The sequence below is a fragment of the Podarcis liolepis genome (genome assembly GCF_965112155.1).
Source record: "Podarcis liolepis genome assembly, chromosome: 12".
NCBI lineage: Eukaryota > Metazoa > Chordata > Lepidosauria > Squamata > Lacertidae > Podarcis > Podarcis liolepis.
In genome coordinates, this window is record NC_139563.1 from 44,861,291 (window position 1) to 44,874,166 (window position 12,876).

The 12,876-nt window shown below is 47.1% G+C and overlaps 1 protein-coding gene across 1 annotated transcript in view; it reads right to left on the reverse strand.

Annotated features, from left to right (window-relative positions):
• TRIM71 (tripartite motif containing 71) overlaps positions 1 to 12,876 on the reverse strand; it is a 56,141-nt gene that overhangs the window by 13,366 nt on the left and 29,899 nt on the right. The window contains exon 2 of the mRNA XM_083467946.1: positions 1,821 to 1,988. Coding sequence (XP_083324072.1) covers positions 1,821 to 1,988 — 168 coding nt within the window. The remainder of the gene's footprint in view (positions 1 to 1,820; positions 1,989 to 12,876) is intronic.

Consider the following 12,876-nt stretch of genomic DNA (forward strand, 5'->3'; position numbering starts at 1 on the left):
AAACATTTGAGGTTTCCCAAGTGACACTGTGATAATTTGCAACCAAGTTTCTGCAAGCTAATGCCATTCATTGTTTTAAACCATTCTTCTCTGAAAATGCAGCACCACGATTAAAGATAAGGTCTTCTCTCCATTACATTTTTTTTAAATGGAACCTTCACATTCCCATAACTTTTAAATCAGCAAAAATCAATTTAAAAGTTGATTTTTATGAGCTCTAGTGCCACCAGGTGGTGCTATTTAGTGAGAGTGCCTTTTCCTCCTGAAAACGGTTTGAAATACACTACTTTTAAGTATCATTCCAAGTCATTTATAGTGCTTCTTTGAATACCAAAGATCCAGGAAATAATGCCCCTTGCATTCCAGATGGAAGAACCAGAGCAATACCACCCATATAAAGTAAGAAAGTGTTTCTGGAGAGGTGAGCTATACCTGTTTAACTTGTTTTGTGGCATCAGTTTATGGCAGAAAGAGAAGTGCCCAGAAACACTACTCCCCATACCTTGTAACATAATATAAAGCTTTGTGCCATTTTTTCAGATGGAAAAGAAGTTATGGCATACCAGACTTGAGGCCTTAATCCTAATATTTGTTTGTTTGTTTATTGTATTTATATTCAGCCCTTCTTCCCTAATAATTAGCCCAGTGGTTTTCAAGCAGTGTGACGTGGCACCCTGGGGTGCTTCGAATGATGGTTGGGGTGCCACGGGCAACACTGGCCTCTGGCCTTCTTTCCTTCCCTCCCTCTTCTGATGCCTTCTCATGTCTCTTCCTCCCAACGGCTTGCACAGTTATTTGCTGCTGCAGCCCTGGCTACAAGCTCCGCAGGCAAATGGTGCCTCTGGGGCTGGCCAGGGGGTACTGGTTGCCAGGAGCAGAAGCCCAGCCAGCCAGTCCACCAGCCCTTGCTGTTGGGAATGAAGAAGAAGAGGAGTTTGGACTTGATATCCCGCTTTATTGCTACCCTAAGGAGTCTCAAAGCGGCTAACATTCTCCTTTTCCCTTCCTCCCCCACAACAAACACACTGTGAGGTGAGTGGGGCTGAGAGACTTCAGAGAAGTGTGACTGGCCCAAGGTCACCCAGCAGCTGCACGTGGAGGAGCGGGGAAGCGAACCCGGTTCACCGGATTACAAGTCCACCGCTCTCAACCCCTACACCACTGGAATGGACAGACAAGTCCCAGGCCCCTGTGGGGCAGTGTGAGGAGGAGGCACCTCTCTTTGGGGCAGGGGGGCAGCTCAGAGACCACAGGCTGCAGCAGCAGATACCTGGAGGACTCCCAAGGAGAAGGGAAAGGAGTGGAGGCTGTGGGAACACTCCACAAGGGAGGGTGTTCGAAAAAGGGTGAGAGGCTGCCAGCTCTGCAGGCAAGGGGTGACGTAACTGGGCTCCTGAGCCCCACAGGGGTGCCGCAGAAAGAATGTAGGTGGTTAAGGGAGCCGTGGACTCAAAAAGGTTGAAAACCTCTGGATTAGACAACTATTACTTGCAGTTGATTATAGAAATTGGCCGCTGGGTGTTCAAGGAACAGCCACAATATCTGCAGCCCGCCATGCGGCTTGTACAGTGGTACCTCTGGTTGCGAACGGGATCTGTTCCAGAGGTTCGTTCACAACATGAAAAGAGCGCAACCCGCAGCGGCGCGTCTGTGCACATGTGGGTTGCGATTCGCCGCTTCTGCGCATGCGCTTGACGTCCTTTTGCGCTCCTGCGCATGTGTGAGCGGCAAAACCAGGAAGCAACCCTTTCCGGTACTTCCGGGCCGCCGCAGGACGTAACATGAAGCAGACGTAACATGAGGTATAACGGTACATTTACCTGAATGGCCTGGCGACCCTGTTGAGCATCGGCTAGTAGCTGGATGGTAAGAGTTCTGGAGTCCTGCAGAGCATCTTGGAGGTAGATAAAACTGTGGCCCACGTGACGTCCCATGCTGCACTCCCGGCAGATGGGGACAGAGCAGGTGTCACAGTAGAAGTGCAGCACCTGAAAGAGAGGTGGTCCAAGGAGACGTGGGTGAACAAAAGCTAGCCCAGAAGTGGGTTTTAAAAACAATGGTTAGCAATGGTCACCTGTAAGATTAGTGAACAATCACAGGGGTTCCTCTAATGTCAACGATACGATGCCATCTAAGGCACTCGGATGCAGAAACTCAGATATATAAGCTGATCGCCAAACGGCCCCTTAAGCCTGGTCGCCACAATGCAATGTCCAGGAGCGCCCTTTCCCCCCTCTGTGGTGGGAATTGTTATTATTATTGTTGTTATTACTGATTTCATTTCAATATTGCTTTATATTTTAAAGGGGAAAAACCTCAAAGCCGTTTACAACACGATAAAACTTCAAATATAACCATCTAGAATAAAATGAATTCAAGCTTCAAACTGAAAATTCAAGCTAAAAACATTTCAGATCCTTCTCTGACATTTTGCTTTCCCCCTGTTTATTTACCTACTTAATTCATAGAGCTGCCCCACCCCACCCCATAGCAGAAGTACTGTAGGAAGCCAGTGTGGTGTAGTGGTCAGCAACCTAAGGCCCATGGACCAGAAGAGGCCCACGGAGGATGTTTGCCCGGCCCCCGAGCCGCCCCCCGAACTGAGCTACTGGTGCAGCATGGCACGGGGACTTCCACAGTACCAAAAATCACATCTGCGCACATGCAGGTGCTGAAAATCGCAAGCACGTGCACGATCCGGCCCATAGAGGGATCTCCATGGGACCAATCCGGCCCAGGCAAGATAAACCTTGCTGACCCCTGGGTTAGAGTGTCAGACAGGACCTGGCAGATCAGGGTTCAAATCCCCACTCAGTCGTGAAGTGCACTGGGTGACCATGAGCCAGTTACATCCTCTTAACCTACCTCACAGGGTCATTGTAGGGAATAATTGAGGAGGGGGTGAACCATGTACTCCTTAGAGAAAAAGGTGGGATATAGATGCAATAAACAGGCTCTTCAGAGAGCTGGAAGGGCCAGTCAGATGGAGATGTCTGTAGCCAACCTAGCATCCAGAGATCTCCATGTGGTCTCAATTGGATCTGCACGAGTCACAAAACACGCCTGGAGAATTTCTTGCACTGCTGAGATAGTGTGTGTGTGTGTGTGTGTGTGTGTGTGTGTGTGTGTGTAAAGGTAAAGGGACCCCTGACCATTTGGTCCAGTCATGGCCGACTCTGGGGTTGCGGCGCTCATCTCGCTTTACTGGGCGTACAGCTTCCGGGTCATGTGGCCAGCATGACTAAGCCGCTTCTGGTGAACCAGAGCAGCACACGGAAACGCCGTTTACCTTCCCGCTGGAGCAGTACCTATTTATCTACTTGCACTTGACGTGCTTTCAAACTGCTAGGTTGGCAGGAGCAGGGACCAAGAAACGGGAGCTCACCCTGTTGCGCGGATTCGAACCACTGACCTTCTGATCAGCAAGTGGTTTAACCCACAGCGCCACCCGCGTCCCTTTGTGTGTATGCAGATCAGCCCAATTTTTAAAACATTTTCTTCAACTTCTTTAAAAAAACTGCTATTCTGTCATTAAAGCGGCCTACAGTGGACTTCCTCAAAACAAAGCATCAAGAGGGTTAGTTGAATTGTCCATCAGTAAATCAGAAAGCTATTTTCACATTCCATCCAGCAGAGGGAAGTAAGAAGAGACCCTGTGGCATGGTAGCAAGCTTTTAACAATCCATGCAAGAGAAAATGGCAAAAGCCATTCCTATCCCCATCCCTGATGCTATTGATTCTGCCTGGAAAACACCCTTTAAGAACTTTAAGTCAGGTTGAATGCATAATCCCTGAACCTATATATCAGCTTCAAATTTACCTCTTGGAAACACATGAAGTTCAAACAGCACAAGTTACGTTCAAACACTGGGTAACAGTCAATCAGCAGAAGGGATGGGCAAGTGATAACAGGATCAGACATTCCTGTGTGTCACTCTCAACATTTAAGTTCAAATAAATCCAGGTGGTCAAGATGGTTTCTTCAACACTACAGGGCCAAGAGGGATAATTTTATTTAGGGATTCATTCATCTTTATTTACACCCACTTTGCAGTCTAATCCCCATGCTTTCCCTGAATGCCTGGACCACAATCCTTTAAAATAAAAAAACTGTGAATATTTCTGTCTAACAAATCTCTTGTTATACAAAGCTCAGTACTATTCTTTTGGCAAAACACCTCTCAACAACAGGATTTATCATGGTGTTGCATGGAGTACAGAAAAACCCTCTTCTACTAGTTTTAAAGCAGTAAGAAAGCAAAAAAAAACTCGAGGCAGGCCAACTAGTGAGTCACATGAATATCACAATTCGCCTGCTTGTTAAAAGTACCCTCCTTCCCCCCACCCACCCCCTTCTACTCAAAGGGGCCATCTGAAGAGAAAATGGCGTCAATATGAGCAAGGGTTCAGCGTCAAGCTAAACCTACTATTAACCCTCTGAAACAGTTAATGCCAGAAGCAAAGCTAGGTCAAAGGCCAGAGAGCAGTCCTGTCATGCCGATCCAGATGCTACTTTCTGCAAGAATACAAGGCACAGTGTAGGAGTCATTCAGGCACACAAACTACAGAAGAAGAGAGGGGAAAGCAATCAAAACAATTAACAGATTTTTGTTTTATTTTAAGAAAGCCTCTAGTCCGCTAGCATATCAAGAAATGCTAGCTCAGTAACAATAGTTCTCCAACATTTTGTTCCATGCCAAACAGGTTCCTTTAAAAAAAAAGGCTTTGTATATAAAGAAAAATGTTTTTTAAAAGTCTTCAGTACAAAACTGGTTTTTCAAGTTAGCCTATGGAGACTGTGGCAGTCCTGAGCCTAGCTACTGGAAGTGTCTCAAGCAATAATTCACAGTTTCTTTCTTTCCTCTCATCACAGAAGGTGGTAATGTGTCAGGATACTGCAGGAGTGCTGGGGTGGGGGGGAAGAATTGCCCCAAATTGGCAATTTACAGATTTTGGCGTTTACCAAATTGGCTCAAACACAAGTTTTGGAGCAGTAACTGCTTTGAGCGCTGCTCTCTCACTCTGAACAAAGGCTACTATATACCGCTCAACTGCTTGTTGGCGGGTGGTTTGAATGGAGTATCTTTGCAAAGGTTGCATTTGTGCCTTTCCAAGGGAAACAAAAACAAAATTGCACCGACCGCCTTCTTCAAAAGGTCCCTAAGAGTGGTTGCAACGTTCTGCTTCTGGTGCAAAAGTGCATGGCAACATTTGCCAACAAGTGCCCCAAACAAATATACATTCATTTGTCTATAAAGTTTCCAAATTCTACAGCAAAGAAATATGAATTGAAAGAGAACACTCAGAGGCATGTAATCACTCAAGCTGTGTGTACACACTTCAGTCTTGATCTTACATTAGCCGGTAAATGAAAATCTTTTTAGTGAGGGGAGAAAACAAATTAACTGATCCATTTCTCATTCCCTCATGGGCTTCCTCAGAATTCAACATACATTGTTTTAGCCTCCTCCACCACCACCTAAGGTAGTGGGTAAAAGATCAGCCTCCCCTCTCTTATTCCATGCAAATGCAACAGGAGCAAGATCAGCCCAAATCTTTCCTGCCATCGGAAGAAACTCAAAACTCTACAACAGGGGTCAGGAAACCTTTTCAGCAGGGTCCACTGTCCCTAAGATCTTGTGGGGGGACGGACTATATTTTGAAGGGGGGGAAATGAACGAATTTCTATGCCCCACAAATAACCCAGAGATGCATTTTAAATAAAAGCAGACATTCTACTCATGTAAAAACACACTGGTTTCCGGGCCGTCTGCGGGCCGGATTTAGAAGGAGATTGGGCCGGATCCGGCCCCCGGGCCTTCGTTTGCCTATCCACGCTCTACAATGATGAGCACAGATTCATGAAGCTCGGAGCATGCAAGGATTTCAGATGCCAGCTATATTTAACATGATAACAATATGAAAACTTTGGTAGATCTTCAATCTGCAGGCAACGATTTAACAAAATATACCATAAAATCGAAAGGGTACCTTTAGCAACTGCATTTCCCTGGGCTCTTAACAGCTGGGTTTTCATCTTTCATAGATACCAACAGGAGGAGGGGCTGAAACAGGTTTAATTGACCATTACTCAATGTGACCGGGGCCTATATTAATTATGTTTATGTGTGGAAATGCCAAGGCTTAATATGCCCTCAAGCATTATAAACACAAGTGCCTCTCCATTCAAAGTCCACAGACACTCTTTTGGGAAGAAAAATTGTGTGTGTGTGTGTGTGTGTGTGTTGTCAGGAAGGGGACCCTGGTAAGATGGGTACAAATTCATGAGGGTAAGTCAAGAGGAAGTAATATAATTCATATAAACAACAACCCCAAAACTTAAGGCAACATAACTGAGCGTGTTACTTCTGGGTTTCACTGCTAGCGCATGCGCAGATGGTCAAAATGACGTCACGCGCATGCGCGGTAGCAGCGAAACGCGACCCGCACAAACGAGCAGTCGCATCTTATGTTCTATTCAGGATGTGAACGGGGCTCTGGAACGGATCCTGTTCGCATCCTGAGGTACCATGGTAAAGTGCAGGGCTTAGGGCTCAGTCTGTGTCAGTGTGGGCCACCCAGTGGCAAATGGCCAAATTAACATGGGAAAGAGAAAGAGAGAGAGAGAGAGAGAGAGAGAGAGAGAGAGAGAGAGAGAGAGAGAGAGAAAGAAAGAAAGAGGCAGGACGGCAGGGTTTTCACAACTGTAATCTAGCACAAAGTTTAGGCAATGGTTGTCCAACTTGCCGCCCCTTCCCCCGAAGCGACAATCTCATCCATTCCATATGCAGGGACAAAATGCCACCACACAATTCGGGGATCATGTTATGAGCCAAATCCTGGCATGGCAGTGGCAGACCCGAGTGTCAGGATTGCTTCACCACTGCTGAATATTTACAAAGCATGCATACGGCGTAGCATTTTAAAAGCATAGAATGAATGGGTGGAACTGAACCAATCCCCAATCTCATTCCTACCCACCCGCCTGAAATTTCATCACAATTACTGCCCTGCCCCAGGCTATTTTCTATCTAGCACAGTATCAAATGAAACCCTAAGAGGGGGTTGGGGGTTAGAGAGCGAGCGAGCGAGCTAGGGAGGAAACCATGGGGTAGTGTTGAAAGGCTTGGCTCCCCATCTTCTGGCAACTTAGTTTGTTCTCCTCCCTAAAACAGGAATTTAAGGTAACAAGGACTCAACTGTGCTCCCCCAGATATAGTCAGGAACCAGAAGACACCAATTTGTTGTGTCTCTTATGTTTCTCTGTTGTGAATTATGATGTTTGATATATATCATACCGTTGGAAAAAGCGGGGAACAAAACTCTCCAAGGTTTAAGGAGCATTTGTAAAAGAGGCAACTGAACAGATTCTGGAGGCTCCATGAATCCAACGCTTTCATGTACCTAGCTTTTGGCTTCCTCCAGCTTCGGCTGGCCTTGGACTTGGACTCTAGATTACTTAAATCAGGCATGTCCAAAGTCTGTTTCGGGGGCCTAATCCGGCCCCCATGGCAATATATGTCCTGGGGCATAAAATTGTAAAAAAAGCTCAAGAACTTCAATCCTTAAAAAAGCTGAACAAGTTTTGGTTAAATCCTTAAAAAAGTTCAACAACTTTGGGGTAAACCTCAATCCTAAAAACTTTGGGGTAAAATTGTAAAAAAAAAAGTTCAACAACTCTGGTCAGCCCTCACGCATGTTCACGTCATCAAATTTGGCCCTATTTGAAAAGGGTTTGGGCATCCCTGACTTAAATGCACTCTATGTGGGGCTGCCCTTGAAGAGCATTAGGAACTTACAACAATGCAATAAGCCAGCGAGACCCTGTGTCTTATTCAGGCCAGTTTTGTGTGACATGCACCGGTTGCCAGTTCAGTTTCTGGGCTCAATTAAAAGTGTTGGTGTTAACCTTTAAAACTCTAAATGGCTTGGGACCTAAGGATCCCTTTCTTCTTAATAAACCTCACTCTGTATTCCAGTAACCATTCAAGGACTTGCTCAAAATAGTGAGGCACACTTAGCAGACACCAGGTGTAGGGCCTTTTCTGCAGTGACCCCGAACGCCTTACCAAGTGAGCTTCTTCCCTACTGTTTTCAACAGTTATTGTTAAGAGTCATGACTGTTCCAAAAGGCATCAGGCTGAATATTTCCTCATTTTGGTATGCTGTTATTTTACCTCTGCTGGCTCCTTTGCAACTGTCATTGTGGTCTTGGTTTTTACACTAACGTTTTTATTTATGATATGGTTCTCAACTGTGGATTGCTGTATATTGTGTTGCAATGGTTCTGAACCGTTAACAACCTTGACTTCTGAAGCACAGGTGGGATGTAAAATTTTTCAACAAATGAAGGTGGAATTCTATTTAAATATTATGTTGAGAATGAGAGAAAACTAGAGCATAAAACACAGAGCAGCACAAGTTTGAAAGCCTTTTTCGTTTTGTTTCTGGAACTGAAGTATAGTTTTAAGATATTCCAAGATTATATAAGGCATATTCCAGAGGGGGACACAGCTATGCTTGTTGATGGTTATTAAGCTAAATCTAGCTCAGTTATTAAGCTTTATCAGTATTGCAAACTAGCCATAATGAAGTTCTTTTGGGAACATCTGAAAAAGCAACATGGCACTTTTACAGGCAACTGCAAGACACAGGGAAATTGAGAGATGGACAGAGAATGGTTAGGGGTGCTTAATAGCAGTTAGCATTCAAGAGAGGCACAGAATGCAAGTGAATTGATAATTTCCTTTTAAAAGGGAAACATTTCCTGATCACACACACATTTTGAAAAATTTCAATGCATATACATGCGCGCACGCACACACAAAATCCCCAACCCCAGACACACAACGGAAACCTTCCACAAGTTTCAGAAGCTGGCGAAGAACATCACAGGGCTATTCATCTTTTATAGGCACAGTGGGCCAAAGCGTACCAGAGCAAGGTCATAAACCTGATTGCTCTAGGAAAGGGCTTTACAGTGCACTGTAAAAAAATAAAAAATAAAACATTTTACAACACCAAGAATTCCTGGGTGTCATGCTTCCCCCCTGCCCGCTCCCCCTCCCCCCTTTTTTGGTCCATTTGTTTTCAAAGAGCACCGTGGAGGATGGGCAGGGATTCGGTTAAATGTCTCCTGGGATTCCATAGAAAACCAACCAACATCTGATGAATGGCTGCTAAAGTTAAACTCTGACCTGACCGGACAATTCCTACAACCAGCTCCCCTCCCCCCCAACCCCTCTCTGTTGGTCTGTTCTCCCGTATGCCCCACCCACTGGCCTCCTCTCTCCCAAAAAGTTTCAAGTGCCAGGCAGAGTTAACAAAAGCAAAGGAATGCGGGGTTCTCCCTGCTGCAGCTTCCAATGAAAGCAGTGATGCAAAAGGGGCTTAGGTTCTCTGGGGAGTCGCCGCGACTTGGCTTGCAGCTTATGCTCATCACCCTTTGCCTAGTTATTCAGGTATGGATCCGGGAGAGAATGTGTTTGACTGGTGACCATTAATGCCAGCTGTGGGCTTGACCCTAAAATGGAGCATTTGGGGGGGAAGATCTCGTAACTGTAAAGACGGAAGGGACACCCAGGGTCATTTAGTCTAACCCGCTGGCAAGGCGTGATGGATGGAGAGTGGAGAAGCTTAGTACACACACTCTGATTATTTGCTCATCATCATGCAGCTCAGTGCCGTGCTCTGTTCCAACATCTGAGGGGGCGCAGGGGGTGCTGTGGTCTAAACCACCAAGCCTCTTGGGCTTGCCAATCAAAAGGTGGGCGGTTCGAATCCTCGCAACAGTGTGAGCTCCCATTGCTCTGTCCCAGCTCCTGCCAGCCTAACAGTTCGAAAGCATGCCAGTGCAAGTAGATAAACAGGTAGCTCTGCAGTGGGAAGGTAAACAGCATTTCCGTGAGCTCTGGCTTCCGTCATGGTGTTCCACTGCACCAGAAGTGGTTTAGTTATGTTGGCCACATCACCTGGAAAGCTGTCTGCGGACAAATGCCAGCTCCCTCGGTCTGTAAAGTGAGATGAGCGCTGCATCCCAAAGTTGAATTCAACTGGAATTAACCGTCCAGGCATCCTTTACCTTACCAACATTTGCAAACCTGAGAAACTTTGGTTGCCAACACACAGCACAGAGTGGAACCTATTCTACGGGCTACAATAAACCGCTTCTTTCAAATCTAATTTCAGCAGTGGAAAGGGACCCTGTTGGTGCCGCTGAATACTTTTTTGCAGACACCACATTAGAAAGCTCATTTTGGGGATTTAAGGGGGAAAGAATTTAGTCTTATAAAACTCAATACTCTTACCTTGCCTACAATACTGATATCCAGGTAATCGTAAACCTGCCTGAGATTTAAGAGTAAAGGGTGGTATACAAATTTAATCAATCAATTAATTAATTATATTTCTCCACCAACACATGATCCCTCCCAAGGAGCTTCTATTACTGAAATGGAAGATGACACATTGGCAAAAAAATTAAAACACACCAGAATTGTGGTCAGTTTTTGTGAGCATAAAATGGTTTCATAAGCTATTTTTTGACGTACAAGAGTATTAGCTTTCTTAGGGAACTGTATTCCTTGTTTATTCTTTTTCCGCTATGCAGCAGTGATCTTTCCTACCCTTGAGTTGAGCGCGGAGGCTTCTCCTCCCTGGCGACAAGACTTCTCAGAGTGCTCACAGTCTGGCTAATTTCGAATGATGGGTTTGAGGTAAAACCAATGAGACTGGATTGCTCATATGGGGGGGGGGGGAGCGCAGCCTTTTAGAAACTGGAAAATTAAGTGACTATGGTGCTAATTATAAAGAGAATTCCTAGCCTTTCCCTACCTGACAGAATACCTCAATGCGGGGCTCACGGTATATATGCCAAGGGGCAAGAAGAATGTGAGCTGAGATAGCTTAGTTGGTAGAGCATGAGACTCTTAATCTCAGGGTTGTGGGTTCGAGCCTAATGTTGGGCAAAAGATCCCTGAATTGCAGGGGGTTGGACTAGATGACCCTTGTGTTCCCTTCTAACTCTACAATTCTATGTAGGTATACCTTAAAAAAATAAAAAGCTTGGCCAGATCTTCATGTTTCTAATGTACAGTGGTGCCTCGCAAGACGAAATTAATTCGTTCCGCAAGTCTCTTCGTCTTGCGGTTTTTTCGTCTTGCGATGCACGGTTTCCCATAGGAATGCATTGAAAATCAATTAATGCGTTCCTAGGGAAACCGCCTTCAGACCAGGACAGTCTGTCCCTGGACCTCTTCTGAAGGCTGGGGGGGGGGGGACAAGGGCTTTTCTTCCCACCCCCAGCATTTTAAAAAACCCTGGGACAGCGGAGGACTTCTCCGCTGTCCGGGCGATCTTAAAATGCTGGCGGGCGGCATTTTAAAATTGCCCCGGGACAGCGGAGGACTTCTCCGCTGTCCGGGGCGATTTAAAAGCCCCTGGGAAGGCAGGCAGGGGGGACAAAGACTTTCGCCCCCCCCGCCCGCCTTCAGAAGGTGTTCCCGCCCCCCGCCCGGCTTCGCAGCAGCGCTACGAAGCCCGGCGGCTGGGGCGGGTATTCCCGCCCCCCCACCCCGCTTCGGAGCAGCGTTCCGAAGCGGGGTGGCTGGGGCAGGTGTTCCCGCCCCCCCCCCGCCCGGCTTCGCAGCAGCGCTACGAAGCCCGGCGGCTGGGGCAGGTGTTCCCGCCCCCCCGCCCGGCTTCGCAGCAGCGCTACGAAGCCCGGCGGCTGGGGCAGGTGTTCCCGCCCCCCACCCCGCTTCGGAGCAGCGTTCCGAAGCGGGGTGGCTGGGGCAGGTGTTCCCCCCCCCGCCCGGCTTCGCAGCAGCGCTTTGAAGCCCAGTGGCTGGGGCAGGTGTTCCCGCCCCCCCACCCCGCTTCGGAGCACCGTTCTGAAGCGGGGCGGTGGGGGGAGGTGTTCCCGCCCCGCTTCGGAGCACCGGGAGAAGCGATCTCCCCGCAGCCGCTTGCTTCAAAAGAGGTCCGGGGGCAGCGGGAAGCGCTTCCCGCTGCCCCCGGACCTCTTTTGAAGCAAGGGGCGGTGGGGAGAAGCGATCTCCCCGCCGCCCCTTGCTTCAAAAGAGAAGACCCGCTGTCCCCGAGGCAAGCTTCGTTTTGCGAAGCAAGCCCATAGGCAAATTCGTCTTGCGAGGCAACTCGAAAACGAAAAAACCTTTCGTTTTGCGAGTTTTTCGTCTCGCGAGGCGTTCGTCTTGCGGGGTACCACTGTACACTCATGCCCCATTGTACAAAAATTCACTTATCCAAACCTGAGGAATTAGTACCCAAACCTTGCTATGCACACCACAGGTTCAAATATCCAAACAACCAGGCCTTAAATGAGCCTTTGTGTTTTGCTGGTCCACAGCAGCTGTTTCACCAGAAACCATGGTGGAAGGAAGGGGGAGAGATCAGACCAATATAATCAAGCTGGTTTACATTTGACCATACATCACTGGTAGGCCTCACTTCAACAGTTAATGTTAAATTATATTCAGACAGAAAACTGCCTCTGCCCTAATGAATGGTTTCAGGGTTAAGCTCCCATGCTCCCAGGACTGCCATGTTTCTCAGATAGTCACTCAGGTAATGGTCATGGCAGAAATACAGTCCTTGTTGGCAGGCAATTAACTGATTCTTAAGGCTCGTATTTTGAAACTGGCCAAGGACTGAAAATCTGGCAACATGGGGTCTACCCAGTGACTCATTTCTCACACCACCTAAGGCTCAGGCAAAAGACTCTTCCAATATCTTGTCCTTCTCAAGAAGAACCATAAACGAAAGGCCTTGGGCAGAATTCTCTCCTTAAACATCTGGACGACCAATTCCTAGGAACAGAGCTAAGGCGCATAGTATGGGAAGAACTCGCTCAAAAGC